Source organism: Maylandia zebra, linkage group LG23 (assembly GCF_041146795.1).
Source record: "Maylandia zebra isolate NMK-2024a linkage group LG23, Mzebra_GT3a, whole genome shotgun sequence".
Lineage (NCBI taxonomy): Eukaryota > Metazoa > Chordata > Actinopteri > Cichliformes > Cichlidae > Maylandia > Maylandia zebra.
In genome coordinates, this window is record NC_135188.1 from 14439351 (window position 1) to 14455136 (window position 15786).

General features: G+C 38.4%; 1 protein-coding gene across 20 annotated transcripts in view; it reads right to left on the reverse strand.

The window, feature by feature from the left end:
- Positions 1-4443, reverse strand: part of kif1aa (kinesin family member 1Aa) — a 48336-nt gene extending 43893 nt beyond the window's left edge. For 14 of the 20 annotated variants that reach the window (XM_076879785.1, XM_076879777.1, XM_076879775.1 and 11 more), the window contains exons 1-2: positions 4113-4443; positions 1411-1569 (exon numbers count right to left, since the gene is read on the reverse strand). In XM_076879785.1, coding sequence (XP_076735900.1) covers positions 1411-1516 — 106 coding nt within the window. In that variant the 5' untranslated portion in view covers positions 1517-1569; positions 4113-4443. The remainder of the gene's footprint in view (positions 1-1410; positions 1570-4112) is intronic. The other 6 variants (XM_076879791.1, XM_076879790.1, XM_076879789.1 and 3 more) reach the window with 1 other exon arrangement.
- Between the last annotated feature and the right edge of the window lie 11343 nt (positions 4444-15786).

A 15786-nucleotide genomic window follows, 5' to 3' on the forward strand; every position in this document is an offset into this window, starting at 1 on the left:
CCAAAACCTATGGAATAAACCTCCTCAGGAAAGTTATAAACCTGATTATTTCTTGGTTTAAATGATTTCTAGCTTAAGTGTGAGACCCTGGTATTCGTTCGACTAGTTGATTTTTGTGATCTTTGCAAAGCAATTTACTGTAAAGCACTTTTTAAGACAAGCATTAAACAGTGTTACACAATGATGGCAGTGTTCGTGAAGTGTTTTAAATTTACATGTGTGTGGATAATGTCATGGATAAAAACATAAAAAAGGGATTTGTGTGATTAAAAATCAAATTCACAGATGGCTTAAAACAGTACATCTTCAAGGACTTTTTATCACTCCACACGCTGCCAGTTTATTCCCAATGGACTCCGGTACCTCTGGTCTATGTTTACACTGCTGAAGTAGGCAAACACTTATTGTTCACTGCCATAGAAACAGAGGAGGAAGCCAAACGAAGTAACATCACTCCTACTGTACAGTAAACGAGTTCTTAAACACCATCCCACATAAAAATATGACGGCCCAGAAAGGCCACCCAGCTCGTTATGTAGTCACCCGTGACATGAGCAGGGAGGAGGGAGATGCCTAAATTAGGCCAAACGGTAAATATTTTAGGAAGTCTCATCAATTATTGACAAACGGCTTTACCTTGCTAAGCAGACTACATATCGAGTGTCTTTCCAGTCTCTTCGCTCAGTCCTCTGTTAAATCTATGAATGTGTGCTGCTCTTAAGTACACGTTTTTTTAAAAGTGAAGGAAACTTACAGAGCAGGTTTCCTAGGAAAATTAATGTGGCTGGTTTTGGATTATAACAAAATTGTTCACTGCATATACTTGAACAGAAAGATTAATTATAAAATGGTGAAGAAGGAATAATTTTTAATCTGTATTCATAAATAGCAGGACTTCTACAAAATAAATGAGAAGCTTATGTCGCCTAACACGTGATGTTCAACTGATTTGCAAAGCTGGTGATGTGCTAAATCCTTCACTGCTTGCTCGGTTTAGCTGCTGAAAAGGTGGACCCTGCAGTAATTACATATTGTCTCAAACAAGTTCAGTTAGATCACATTTTGTCTGAGGCAGGAAAAAGGTTTGCTCCCACAGAAACTGAGTCTGAGTCTCTATAAAATGTTGCTAATTTGATGTGTCTTGAAATACGCCTTACATGTACAGAGGAAATTAATGGTTCAGTAATCCAACCGCACAGAAAGGTTAAAGGTCGAGGTGAGCTACAGCTGGAAAACCTTGTGCTTAATGCCTTGTGGAAGAAGAAGCCTCCCCCAGGTTAAGCAAACATCTGTCAGACTTAATTACAGTTTTACTTCACTGTATAAGTCAGCCTCGAAGATAATAAAAAAACATGCACTTTTTTCAGTAAAACCACAGTTCTATGAAAAAATCCTAGTTAGAGTACTTACTAGTGGTGTTTCCAGACATCTGAATGATCAGTTTGCTATCTTTCTCAATCTCCCTAGAATTGAAGGGGCGGACCCGCACCGCCACCTTCACAGAGGCCCCTGCCATGGTGCTGTCTTCTTAGCACCTTGGGGTGCTTTCTGTAATGCCGGTCTGCAAGTCTGTTGAAAGGAGGAGAATATGAATTACAACTGAGTTGCTGCCAATACTAAACTAAAAACTAATGTGCAAACCACTCCCCAAGAAACCCAGAAACTGCAACTTAATCAACTTAAGCAGCATTTTAACAGCTAATTCAAAGTAATGGATAAGCAGTAGAAACAGGACGGCAAAAGGAATGCATACGTGATCTGAATATATAAGTTATAGTCATAAAGTCACTAAAGAGTAGAGAAGGAAGACTGAAACATAGAGTATAGTTAGTAGTATATTTTCTGCCATATTTCAAATTCAAATCCCTTCACGATGACATCATCAGGATCTAAGGGTAAAGAAGCTGACTGTTTACAGCTGTGGGCTCAAAGGGATTACTTGTACATACACCGATCAATTATCTGAAACTTTGTTCATGTTTAATACCACATAAAATGCAGTGATGAACTGTCAAATGGACAAAAAGCTTAACCACAGACAAAAAGTTAGGCCAGCTTACACGACTGATAAATGGGGAGCTGAAAGCTTAAAATTAGATAAAAAATGTCTAAAGGGTTAAAACAACTAAAAGTATTTTAACTACTTTTCAGCGGAGGGAGTGGGATCACTCAATCATCAACGTTTATCCAGTATCCTAATAAGCCAGCATTCTTCTGATTGGCTGCCCCTCGCAAAAAGAGCATGTGAAAAGCAAATGGGTGGGGCCTCGATATGACAGATCAATCTAAAAAAATCAAGCTTTCTGCTCACATGAATTTCTTGAATGCCTGATGACCTCATTATTTCAATTGTTGGTCATGTTTAATATCAACTATTATACAGTTTAGTAAAAGTACAGTTCTAATTTTAACATTGTGAAGAAGGGATACTTGAGTCCATTTCCCAGGCCTACAGAGGCATGTTATATGAAAAAGGTCGGGAACGACTGTCCTTATTACTAGATTTACTGGTTTTATAAACATCCATCAGTTCATAAGTGATCGTCATGCCATAGCAGACTTTTCTAGCATGTGCTCTGTTTGCATAATATTACAAATGTTGTCTTATTTTTGCATTATTTTGTTAGAAATTGTAAAGTTGGAATATTGCATCTTGCGGTTGATGAGACTGGGACAATAGCATAGGGCAGGGCTGAGTGGCTGTAACATGAAAAGACCATGCATGGTCAGCTACAGCCAGGGGAGTAATGGATAATAAAGCAAGCTGTAACAAAAGAAGTGCAGCAGCAGCTAAATGTCAGGCTGTTTCTCTGGATGACAATGGCACTGAAACCAGCCACAAATCCAGGGTCTGGCTCCATTCAGCAGCTCCATTTCACCAACGACTCGTTACGCAGTCACTCAAAAGGCAAAAAAATTACATTCAATAGATTTTAGTGTGTGGTGGGTGGATCAAGTACAAACATGACTCATCATCAAAATTTTTAATGTGGTTATCAATAAGCTTGACTATGATACAATTAGATTTCAGTGATGCTGCATCAGGTACAGCTATGAATATTAATAAGAGAGTCTGTCATTTCTTTTACTCAACTGATGCCTAAGATTTGGGATCACGTCAGATTTGGTACCAATACTCAGAGCGTGTTCGTGACTCAGATTGTCTTTCATCACTGAATGTAAATCTGCTGTGTCACCCCGATTCCTGGTACATCCTCTCCAGCTGGCACCTGAACAGATTCACTGGCAAGATGCATGCAGGGAACATAGTACAACAGCAAAACAGGTGTGAACTGACTGCAGGCTAAAAATCAGGATTAATAAATGAAAAGGAGCGAATGGTGTACAAGGTGTGCCATAAATCGGCTCTGGTTTTGTTATCTGAAATGGAAAATATTAATCATGTCACAGTGCAACTTGTGCATCTTGTGAAAATATATTTCCACTTCTTTTTTTCCCCTTTCCACATAACATCCATGGTCATAATCTGCTCACACACCAATCAGCTGATGATGGAGCTCAGCTGGGCGGCCACCATTTTCCCAGTGACAAAGACTAAAGTAATGCACATAATGTTTTTGACAAGACTTTAGGCAAATTTTCCTTATTGATTAGGTAACTGTGAATTTATTAAATGCTTTTAAAAAACAAACAACTTTGTTTTTCAGGATGGCAGCAGGTCCATAAAACGCAAGTCATGGACACTGTCGTTATTAAGCTTAAACTGACCATTTTGACTTGATAAAAAACATCATTTATTGCGTCATTTCAGCAGCTTTTGGCGTTATGACACAACACTTTCGCGCACACGTCTACCTCACCTTTCCCCCAATGACAGTGCATTTATTGCTGCCGTCCTGCTCACACAAATAAAAGCCTCTTTATTAAAAATAGACGCAGTTAAATAACAGCACATAGCTGGTGTCAGACAGCAGCTTTAATGCCTCTGTATCGCTCTAGGCTGCCTTTTTCCCGACAATGACAGCCTCTTCAATGGCCGCACCCTAAGCCCATCTCTCCCCAGGAGATTTAACACTAAGTAAATAAAGGCTGCTTCATTAAAACTGCATCAGCACTGTGACAATGGAAACACTGAAAAAAAGCCGCCCTACCTCGACAATGCCAATAACGTGAATTGGCTCTATTTCTCGTGCTCGTCTGTTTTATTGTCCAGCTCCGCGGACACCACCACCACCTCCGCTGCTCTCCTCCAGGTCTGGCACTGCCCCTGCTAACAGCTTCCCTTCTCCATGAAGGGCTGAGGAAGTCACCGCCTGCTGGTGCCTTGTACCTGTACCTCCTCTTCCTCCACCCGTGACTGCCAGTGGGGACTCAAGGAAAACGGAAAGGCAGCTTGGGATGTTCGGCCGAAGCGATCAAAACGGCTCTGTTGTCTCCCTGTCTTTGGCAAGGATGCTCGAGCTCCACTGAGCCAGTGACATCATCACCGAGGGAGGTAACAGCATCAATGCAGTAGTGGGAAGAGAGAGAGAGGGAGAGGCGGAGGCAGGGAGTGGGATTAGTATCCCGCTTATGACCTCTTATGAAAGCTGTAATAGAGAAAACCCTTTTATTAAAGGTAAAACTCGCGGATAGCGGGGGAATTAGTGTTTTTCTCAAGGGGTAAAATCAGCCTGGATTACTTGGAGGATTGTTTTGGAAGCAGTGCATGTGAGGACACACAAACGGTGTTGTACTTGTAAGGTTTAGTAGGTCAGATCAGGGACATCAAGCCGAGAGGAGACAAGTGGCACAAAGCAGGTCGCCGCGCATGGAAACTGAGTGTTCACTGAAACATCCAATACAGCTTCTTAGAGTAGAGCCAGGCCTCGGGAACGGCAAAAAACAACAATATAAGGCCCAAATTTTTTATTTTTCTTGAGATGTGTTTATTTATGACAACGATTTTTGTTTCCGCATTGCAGTTTTAAAGTGTGTCGCTGTATTTTACTGGAGCAAATAATAAACGTTGATTGCTAAACAAACAATACGTGCAGTTTGTTTTTTGACCTTCCTTTTGAAAAGGAAGCAGCTAAATGCACATGCACCTATGTATGTATTCTTTTAAGACATGCAACCCACACTTTAGTTTCCACTTTTATGTAGCTTCTTGAAAAAAATGAAAATATGTGAAAACTATCATTTCTGGACGATTTGTCATACCTTAATTCCACCCGTGTTCTGTGGATTAGAACATCTGAAACAGGAAAAGCACAGGTTAAGACACTTTTTGACAACCATGACTCAGTTCCATGAAGTGAACTTAATGAGTCTCAGCTTTATAATTATATTAATTGCATTTTCCCAAAATATAGAGATTTTGACTCATGGCAGTAAGAAGCACTGATGTCATATTATGTTTTTCACTGATCAATAAAATTTCAGTTAAATTTTCCTTGAGAGAGAGGACCATTTTTACAGGCAGAAAAACACTGTCTGCTTCAGAGAGATACTCAGATAAACACACAATTTCCATCAGATGGAATGAATGAAAATTCAAAAACTCATCATTCTAGCTCTATTTTTTCAAATTTACTGACTACATTATAGAGTGACAGTATGCCTATTTGACAAATAAATACTCCATTTAATATGCACAGCAGCATTTTTTTCTACAAGTGCCTTATTTATTACATTTGAAAGCATTTACGCCACACACCACACAGCTGGATCCTCTTAGTTAAGAGTTGTCAGGAAAGGGGGTCTGACAGCTGAAGCCTGTACCTCCCATTCTACTTTTAAATATCCACAAATAAGCCTGCAGTCTGAGCGTGAAGTGCTCTATAACATAATATAAGGTTTAAGATAAGATGTGGCCTTATTATTCAACATTTTGCATGTGAGAAGAAGAATTTTAAATGCAGTTATAGTGACTGGATGTTTACAATTTAGCACTGTTGACAGAGAGCAGTTATTTTTGCTTAATGTGTACATTGAAGGACATATTGTGGTCAAAAATGACTCCAAGATTCCCCTCAGTGCTGCTGGAGGTATCTGCCCAGAAACCATATTTCTAAGAATTTTAGGACTGTCTACAATAACCTCAGTTTTCGTCTGAATTGGTACTAAAAGTGGTAAATAAGAGGCCCCTGAGTCCATAAGAATGCCTTTAATAACCTTTACTAGTGCTCTTATGACGAATTTGAATCTTCTTCATATAATTTATTTTCATCGACCACTAATAATAAAGAATAATTAAGTAATTTCACTGAGAAACTAAATCATATCGACTAAAGCAGAACTATTTAATCAGAAACAGAGAAAAAAGAGCAGATAAAGTACCTGGAGAGAGATGTTTTGTGGATATACTTAAGCATCAGGTTGATAACAGAGATGAGAGAAGAAGAAGAAGCTTCTTTCAGCTGCTCCTTTATTCACACGGCGTCGCCACAGCAGGTAACTTTGCATATTTGAGTCGACACAGCCTTGAAAGAGACTTGTGCCTCCTCCTGGGATCAAACCGGGGAGCTTTTATTTGTTAGGGGAATGTGTAGACACCCTACATCACTGGCAAAAAAAAGATGACAGGATCCTGCTACTGGACAATGAAGATTTAGTGCCTGTAAAGCTCGATGCTAACAGATCAATACATTTTATTTTCACTGACAGCCAGTGTAAAAAATCTTATGTGTATATTTTAAAAAATGAATTTTATTATTTGGCATCTGAGGAGCAGCTTTCTGAACAAATTCTTTTTTTTCTTCCTGAAAATAATTTGCAGCAATTTGCAAAAAGGTTTCGGCAGTAAAAGGCAGTCAACAGGAACTCTTTGTCTGGTGGAAGGATACTTTAACTGCTCAGGTTTCAGCCTCAGTGAAACACAATGCAATTTTGTGACCTTGCTCTTTGCACAGTCCTACCAGTCCTACTGCTCTCTCTCTCACACACATTTAAACGATGTTTCAGTTTACAAACGGCGCCCCATATAAAATCCCTCTTGGGCTCTCTCTGTCTCATCCACTTCTCTCTCATGCAAATGTTTTATTTAATTCATCAGCATTAAGATTTCACGGTCTAATCTCCTCGCAGAACGAACATGCTTCAAACGGCACACAGAAAATGTAAGTGGTGTGAATCACAGACGTGAATAAAACAGGATGATGTCACTCCCATGAATCACCACATGCTAAACTCGGCAGACACTCCCTGCTGTGTGTACGTTTTTTTTTTTTTTAAAGTGGGATGTTTTTATGATTACTTTGGCACACTAGTGTCCACTAGAGGAAAACACAGGAGTCGTGTATTGTGTCCCGATTCGCAATTGAGGTGTGAGACAAAGGACCACTGGTCCAAGTGAGTCCAAACAATGATTTTATTAAACACATGGGAAGATACACACCACTACATTATCAGCATAGATCTCCACTAGAAAGCACACTTCAAATGGCTTTTAAATGTCAGGGTTTACGCCCCTTCTTGCGTCAAGCAGATACATAACATGCATAAGTTACAGTTAATGACAGTCACCACACCTTTTGTTGACAACCTTTAACACATTTTAAGAAGCTTCCGCTCCATGTGTTTCCTGTCGTCGTCCTTTTTTCCACTCTTATCTCTGGAACATCATGAGCACATCCTGTACAAAACTGTTGCTTTTGCAGGTACAAACTGCAGTTACAAGAAAAACATATCTCACCTCTACCCAAGGAATGAGTCTACGTGATGTCTGTGTTTGTAAGCGTGTTATGGATTGACCTTTTTCTGCACTCTGTCATCTTTCACAATAGATCATCTCTTTATGAGCACATTTTGCAATATGTGTAATAACATGATTAAAACTACATGTTTAATAAATGTTTTCAAAAAATGCCACAACTCAAAGCTGAATAAAAATGATATAGAAGAATAAAAATTATAAAATTCCCACAATTGTTTCTGCCCAGCCTTCCAGCTCTGTTCTGCCATGTCTAAACTCAGTGGCACAGGAGCCTGAATAATTTATTGGTAGAGTGAGCTGTTGCCTCAAACCTTGTGTGACAGACATGCTTTCTTAAAGAGATGCTCTTGGTGTGTACCTATCAGATCGTGTGGAGAAAACCTCCCACCCTCATCACACTTGGAAACAATAATATCATGGCTTGAATATTAAATTTAGAGATGAATTTGAGATCATGTAAAAGGAGGTCATGGTCAGCAAAAACAAAGTGGATGGGTAATGACACATTACTTTTGTTTGTATTGATGTTCATATTTTCATAGGCAAGCTTTTCCTTAAACATTTGCCTTTTCTTTGGCTGTCAGTCACTCCATTGATTGAAGCAAGTGTGTGTACTTTATGTACATTTACGCACAGTGTCTGAACACTCCTTCAGTGTGTGAACAACAATCTACTGCTAATAAAGGCAGCTACAAGTGCCTTTTACTACAAGGAGTACACTGAGATTTGACAGGTATTTATATACCACCAGTTCACAACCACAGTTGTCTTTACTGTAAGGATAGTCCCAGGATAGGTCACAGGATAGTCCCCCACGGGCAGCACCTGGCAACACTGGGAAGGAAAAATGCCCTTTTAACAGGACGAGACCTGCAGCAGAACCAGGCTCAAGGAGAGGCAGTGACTGGTTTGGAGGGTGAGAGGAAACCAAAGAGAGAAAAACAAAAGGAGAAATTAGAGACCATGAACAACAAACAGGACATTATACAAACTCTGGGCAGTGAGAAAAGGCAGTGGCATATAAAAAGGAAGAAATGAACAGGGTATAATTGGAACCTCAGCAGCCTGAGCCTATAGCAGCTTACTTAACTTCTTTGGTCTGCTGCCTACTGCACAACTGTATTTTTATAGTTTCACGTTTTAAGCTTTTCCTACCCTCACTTATGGCCTTTCATACTAAACAAAGTAATTAAGAAATAAACAATTATAAATAAACAGTTTCTGTTTCTTGCCTTCTACAATCGAAATTTCTGTTTTGTTTTAGGATGTTTTCTTTGTTTTTACGAGTAGAGTTTAAAAACAACAAAGAAAGAAAGAAAGAAAGAAACTGGACAGTCTGAGCTACCAGAACTTTTTCTGTAAGTTAACACGTTTATTTCTTACAATGTAGCCCAAAGAGTTGTGCTGACAGATTTCTTTCTTTGTCACAGCAGCGTTTTCTTTGTCCTGTGAAAAAACAGTCAAACATGTAACTTCTTTATACTGACTGACTGGTGCGGCCCACTTAAGGTCATAGTGGGCTGTGTTCAGCCCGCAATGTAAAATAAGTTTGACACACCACAGCTAAAGTGTAGCTTTTAAATATTGTCACATGCTACGGTGTAACTAAGAAATGACCCAACAACAAGAACTGACCTGACCTGAACTGACAAGAACTAACCTGATTAAAACTCATTTCAATATTAATAATAAAACATATTTGATTAAAAACACACAATCGCAAGTGTTTACCCTAATCCTACCAATACTTCTAAAATCGAGAACTGCAAAATATTTTTTTAAAAAGAAGGTGGGGTTGTAGTACTTCTATAAGTCAGTGCAAAGGTTGTTTTTTTCAACCCCTGTAATGTGATGCCTGAACAGCGCTGGCTTTAAGTTGTGTATCAACACAAACAGACATCCATACGATGATCGGTGGTGATGGTTGGCGCCGCTTTGGAAACAGCAACTGTTGGTTTGAAAGGCCTGCAGTGCCTCCTTGTGGCGGGACTCTTACACTACACTGCAAGATGTCGAGCAGTGTCAGCTGTATGCTAGCAGGTGATAAATGAAAATTTCTGGGGTCACAACGAAGAGCTTACTGCCTTTCTTGCTCAGTCTACAAAATGTGGTACTTAATGGATTGAAAAGAAAAAGATGACACCCTTTAGCTCACACCAGTAGTGATGATTCAGGGTTTTAATTTTGAGCCGGAAAGTATGTTATTAGCCAAAGCTAATAGTTTCTTCTATCTAGCTAGCTATCTAGCTATCTATGCCATTTGGCACGAGCAAGTGTATTTATTACATGGTGGAAATCACTCGAGGCAGATTGTCTCAGACAAGTCATTTAACCTTTGTCCTGTACTTTTATTAACCAGCAAAATTCCAGAGATCAACTGTTTCAGCATCAGGAAGTTTTTTATCCAGACTCTAAGTGTCCAGTGAAGCCAGAGTCCAAATTTATACACAACTAAACCAGGATGAGAAACTTCAGCTCTGCTAACAGTTCTATGTAAGTAATTCATGCTGCCTGAGTCAAACACAAAAACCTTCTTATCTCATATTAAAGCTACCATTTGCTCCAGGTTATACATAAACATGTAGAATTTCACATTTGAGCTCATGTTTCCTGTCTTAATGGTTTCAGATAAGTTAAACTCTGTAGTTAAAAGCAAAAGGTAGCCTCTATATGTTCAATGTGTTTTCTTGTGTAATAAAGTGTAATAAATGAGAACCCTAAAGGATTTTAATCACTTCTTCCCTGCACTTACCTACTGTACGATGACACAAATGCTTGCAGCCAGTTCAAAAGCTCCCAGAAATCGGGACTTTATTTAAGAATCAGTCACTTTTAGACTATATAAACATATCACGTATCAACCTTGGTGCTATTTTACAAGCTGAATTGTGGAAACAAAAACAAACAAACAAAACACCCTTTTATAGCAGTCCTTTCAGTCTCCAATATTGATGACAGGTTATGTTTCATTATCACAATGAATACATTTATCAATAAATTCCTCATTAGTGAAGACAATAAATAGTCACTGGTCAAATATACAGTGTGTGTGTGTATACAGTGTGCTTAGCTGATTTTATAAATGCAAAATGTTCTTAAGTAGATAGCATACATACATAGATGTTTACATTGATAAAATACATTCATTAATTGCATCTATTAGCTAGATTTAAATGTAGCAAAATAGATTTGTTATGTGATTTATTAAATTTGATTGCATAAGACTTTCATTACAGGAAGTGATAAAAGAAGTAGAAAGATTCAAGTGATTTAAGGGATTCCTCTGAGGCCTTTGTCATTTGTAGTTTGATGCTTTTAGATTTTATCCTAGGATCACTGAGAAAGCCATGGCACATAAGTAAGGGGTTAAAATTTCAAAAATAAGGTAAGAAAAGGTGCCAAAAGGAGAAAAAAATGTTTTAAAAAAATAATGGATTGCATTTATATAGCGCTTTTCGGGGCCCATCCATTCACCATATAGTTCATCTTAATGTAATGTAATGTAAGCTCCAGAGCTGCAATCCTGAGCGCCACTCTCACAATAGCAGTGGTGTTATTGTCAATCAGCTTCCAGATCTTCGGGAAGAAACCAGTGATGGTCTAAAAAAATGTGTAGTGGGTGTAGGTTAAAGAGATATCATAATTACAAAAATATTTTGAATAAAGAATAAAATGTTCTTTTTCTTTTTTCTACTACTTTAAACTGTCCTTGCCGAGCTAGTACATATACATTTCTACCACAGTGCTCAAACAGCCCTGCGGTGAAAAGTTACGTTGAAACCAAGCACACAATTGTTTTTCTTGTGACATTAACAATAAGTTTGATGTGTCACATGGCCCTCTTCCTATTGAAAAAACAAAAGTTGTATCCAAGATGGCCGACTTCTAAATGGCCACCATGGTCACCACCCATCTTGAGGAGTTTGCCCCCTCATATATACTAATGTTCCACAAACAGGACTTTAATATCACCAACCATTCCCATGTTATTACGGTGTATCCATATAAATGGCCCACCCTGTCTATTTGACATGGATTTTAATTTAGTGTATGTGAAGTCATCCAAATGAAATCATGTTAAAAAAAAACACATGTATGTGATAATGACCAATTGTCATTCAGGATATTTAAGCTGCCTGTTGATTGAAGAAAAAAACTAGAATATGAAAAACTGAATTTCAGCTCAAACAAACTAAAATCTTGTGGATGAATGCCGCCTACATGTTTGCAACTTGCTTAGGAAGAGATGGAGATACAATCTAACACTCATGCACCCTGAAAATTATCAAGGATTTCTATGGGACAAACTTAAACCAGCCACTGTGACCATTACTGCAGAGCACAATGACCAATCCTGATGGGGACTATGAGGGTTTGTAGTTAAATTCCTGCTCTTGCAGGATCAGTGAGTGTCTGTTTAAAGATAAATCTCATTAACACAATTTTAGATTTCTGCTCCCCATGACATCACCGACAGTTCTGCAGAAGGACAGAACCCCCTGAATTAATCTACCATAATGCTCTGTGTTATGTTATCATGGCAATATGAAGTCAGAAAAATACAAATACAAAAATGCAAAAGAAAACATTTAAAGGAGGACAACAAGACAGGCAGCTGGAAGAGCTTTTGAAGCAGGCAAACTTTTCTGGATTTCTCTTAACTCTTAACTTAACACAAGTCAAAGAGGAAACAAGGAGGCAGCTTGTTGGATTATATCCGAGGACAGGACGCATGAAGGAGAAGCACGAGGAGAGAGAAAATAGCAGAGAGATGGTGTCAAGCTAATCGTGGATCAAGTCGAAGAAGCAAGCATCAAAACTGTGAGTAGACATCACACACCAAGAGTTAAAATTACTGTGCTGATTAAGGAAACATTAAATTTGGTTAGTTTGGGGTCTGGAGCTACAGGTTTGTGGGTTCAGTTGGTCTCAAAATTGAGGAAAGACAAAAAAATGTTTCTTTCAAAAGGTTGTTGGAGGATTCTTACTGTAAGAAGTGAAAATCAATCCATGTGTTAAACTGATAAAAAGAAAACAACCCAGAAGGTTTAAACATCTGGGTGTGTGTCTGCTTTTATTTATTTATGCATTTAAAGTTGAATTTGGAGTAATCACACTGGAAAAAGAAAAATGGAGGATCAGGACAATAATGTGGCAAAATTTACTGTTTCCTTAATCAGAACAATAATTTTGATCTGAACTGAAAATGTTGAAATGGGTTATTTTCTTTTTTCTCTACAAATCACGCTGTTAAATCTTTAGTTACTTGTCAATCTCTGTTAATGCTAATGGAACTTTTAAAAAATGCAGTTTATTTGTAATTTTGTAGAAAAGGCTCTGCACCTGTGAAAATAAAAAATAGGTATCCAGACGCCCGAGGTCACTGCAGATCAAAGTACCTAAGCCGTGGTTAACTACAATTATATTACAGATCTGCAGGCCCAGCTGTTGTTATACAAATGTGCCAATTTGTTTTAATTACATTAATAAGAAAAAATGGGCTGTTTAAAAAGTGAACATTGCAAATTTAATTTTAAATTAGTTGGAAAGACGCTGATGTCTTTGGAAAAAGGTTTGGTAACTAAAACGTTGAGATTTAATATGATGTGATTTGAATATGATATGATTTAAATGTGTTTACTTATGCATGGGCCCATTTTTAGTATCAATCACTCCTGTATGGACAGATCGCATGGTTATTGTGATATTATTGTGATATTATTATGATATTATGTTATTTGTGATCAGTATGAGTTTTAAACATTGATATTTCTTTGTATTTCAGACTAATTTACAAAATATAAAAAACACTTTTAGTATTTTAGAAAAGTAAGATGTTTCTAATTGACTTCAAACTTTTGAGCTGTAGTGTAGCTGTCGTGGAAGTATGAGGACAGGGAAACACAGTTAAAAAGTTATGAGCTGTCTTGCTGCAGAGAAAGTGGAGTGTGTCATCCTTGAAATGCTCCCTAGATCGGCAGCTGGCAGGATCGAATGATGCTCTGCCTCTGTGGTCAAGTACAGACATAGGCCTTAAGCAACCATGAGCCACTGATAAGCGTGATACACTAGGACGTATGCATAAAGTGGACTAGTTAGACACCTATGAGCCACTAATAGGACAAAATGAGCACGCAGCCATAAAGTGGACTTGTTAGGGAGAGTTTCCCATCAGACCTTAAACACTTCAACTCAGTTTTTGATGATAGACACAACTAAAATAATCCGGATCAGATAAAGTCAGACACATGTACACAATACACAGTACTGCTCAAAAGTTTGTGGTCAGATTGAAACATTCTTGTCTCAGTTATGACTTTACATTTGCTTTAACGTAATATTACATAAAGTTTATCAGTAATGTTTTCACAGATGTCTTTTTAATGAATCATTTATGGAAAATCACTCATGATGTGTTAGGAAATGTCTACACAGTTACACATGGGCACTTTTTTAGTATCAATTACTCCTGTATGAACACATCACATGGATATAAACCAGATGCAAATTTGATTTAATGTGATTATAAAGGAAAAATGGGATGATCCATCACAAACCTCGCAAATTTACCGTTGTTAATCTGCAAAATGATTTTGGTTTGTGCTGATGTCTTTGGAAAAAGATTTCTTGATTGACAAGTTTGGATTTAACATGAGAAAACTGACAGCGGGTAACACAATGTACCACTGAAACAACAGGTATAAATGCTGAAAATGGGCCTCTGTAGATATCATGGTCCCCGAGCCCTCTTTTCTCTGCCTGCTTTTTTCTCTCTCTCCTCTGTCCGTGTTGTTGTCCATGTGCTTATCTTTTTCAGGTGATGCCCCTCTGCCTTCCAATCTTCTGTGACAGTGCCTGAGTGTGCCTTCAGACAACCTGCGGCACCTCTGCCCCGTCTCCTGGAGCCCACATCGTTTATCCTGTATTCATAACTATCTGCAAATAAACCTGTTAAACTTTACCACAGTGTCTCATGATCATTCTGTTGTTAACAGTACACCTTTGTAGACATTCCACTAAATCTCATTCGTGATTTATGATAAATGTTACAATTAATTGTTTATAATCGTTCTTTATACTTCTGATTAGTAAAACATAAAAAAGAATTTCACTATTGTCAGGAAATAAGACCTTTCTAATTCTCTATGAACTTTTAAGCTGTGGTCTAGATTGCAATAATAGTGTACCGTTATTGTTTATAGTAAATGATATAAGAGTATCAGGACGGGGAGTGAATAACAGTTATGAGCTGTGTGGCAGCAGAGAGTTGTTTACTTTGATTCTTTGAGCTTCCAAAAGTCTAATGGGAGGCTGAGCCTTCAGCTTTCCTGTCCCTCTCCTGTGTAACCAGACATGTTCTCTTTAACATTAAACTTATGACTTTGCTTTTGATCAATCTTATGGCTACAGCTGGATCAGCCAACCCTGATCCATCCTTTAGTTATGCTTTTATAGGACACAACTGCTAATTAACTTCCCATCATGCACTGAGCACTTCTGCTCCACTTCTGTCTTTTACTCTCAGTGTGTTAATTTATCACTACTGCATGTCAGTAACGTTGGTCCTCTTCCTCCCACCATGTGGTTTGTCCTGTCCTCGTATGCCCTTGATTATTTTTTCTTTTTTTGCCTTTTCTTTCATCCCCAACCATTTGCACCGTCCTTGAGCCTCATGCTGCCGAAGGTTTCTTAAAAAGGGAGTGTTTCCATCCCACCATCCCCATTTGATTGTTGGGGTTTGATGAGCACATTTGAATAATTTTCCATCACTGCATATTTTCAGCGAGTTCACATTATTATCGTGACTGTGCTCGGCTGTCATTGTGATGAAGGTGTGGTAAAAATCCAGCTTGTCGTATTCTGCACGCTTACTTTGAGATATAAAAAATGAAAGTGCATAGATAGATACATACATACAGCAGGATAAAACACAGCACAGGCCACAACGGTGTGATTAAATATACGCAGCATCTCATCACACACCAAAGGACCTCTGCCTCTGCAGGAAGAAGAGGCGGCTCTGCCCCTACTTGCAGAGAATATCGGTGTTCAGGGAGCCTGTGATCCAATAGGACTGCGAGATATTTATAAGAGTGCACATGAATGGAATTAAAATTTTAATGAATGTA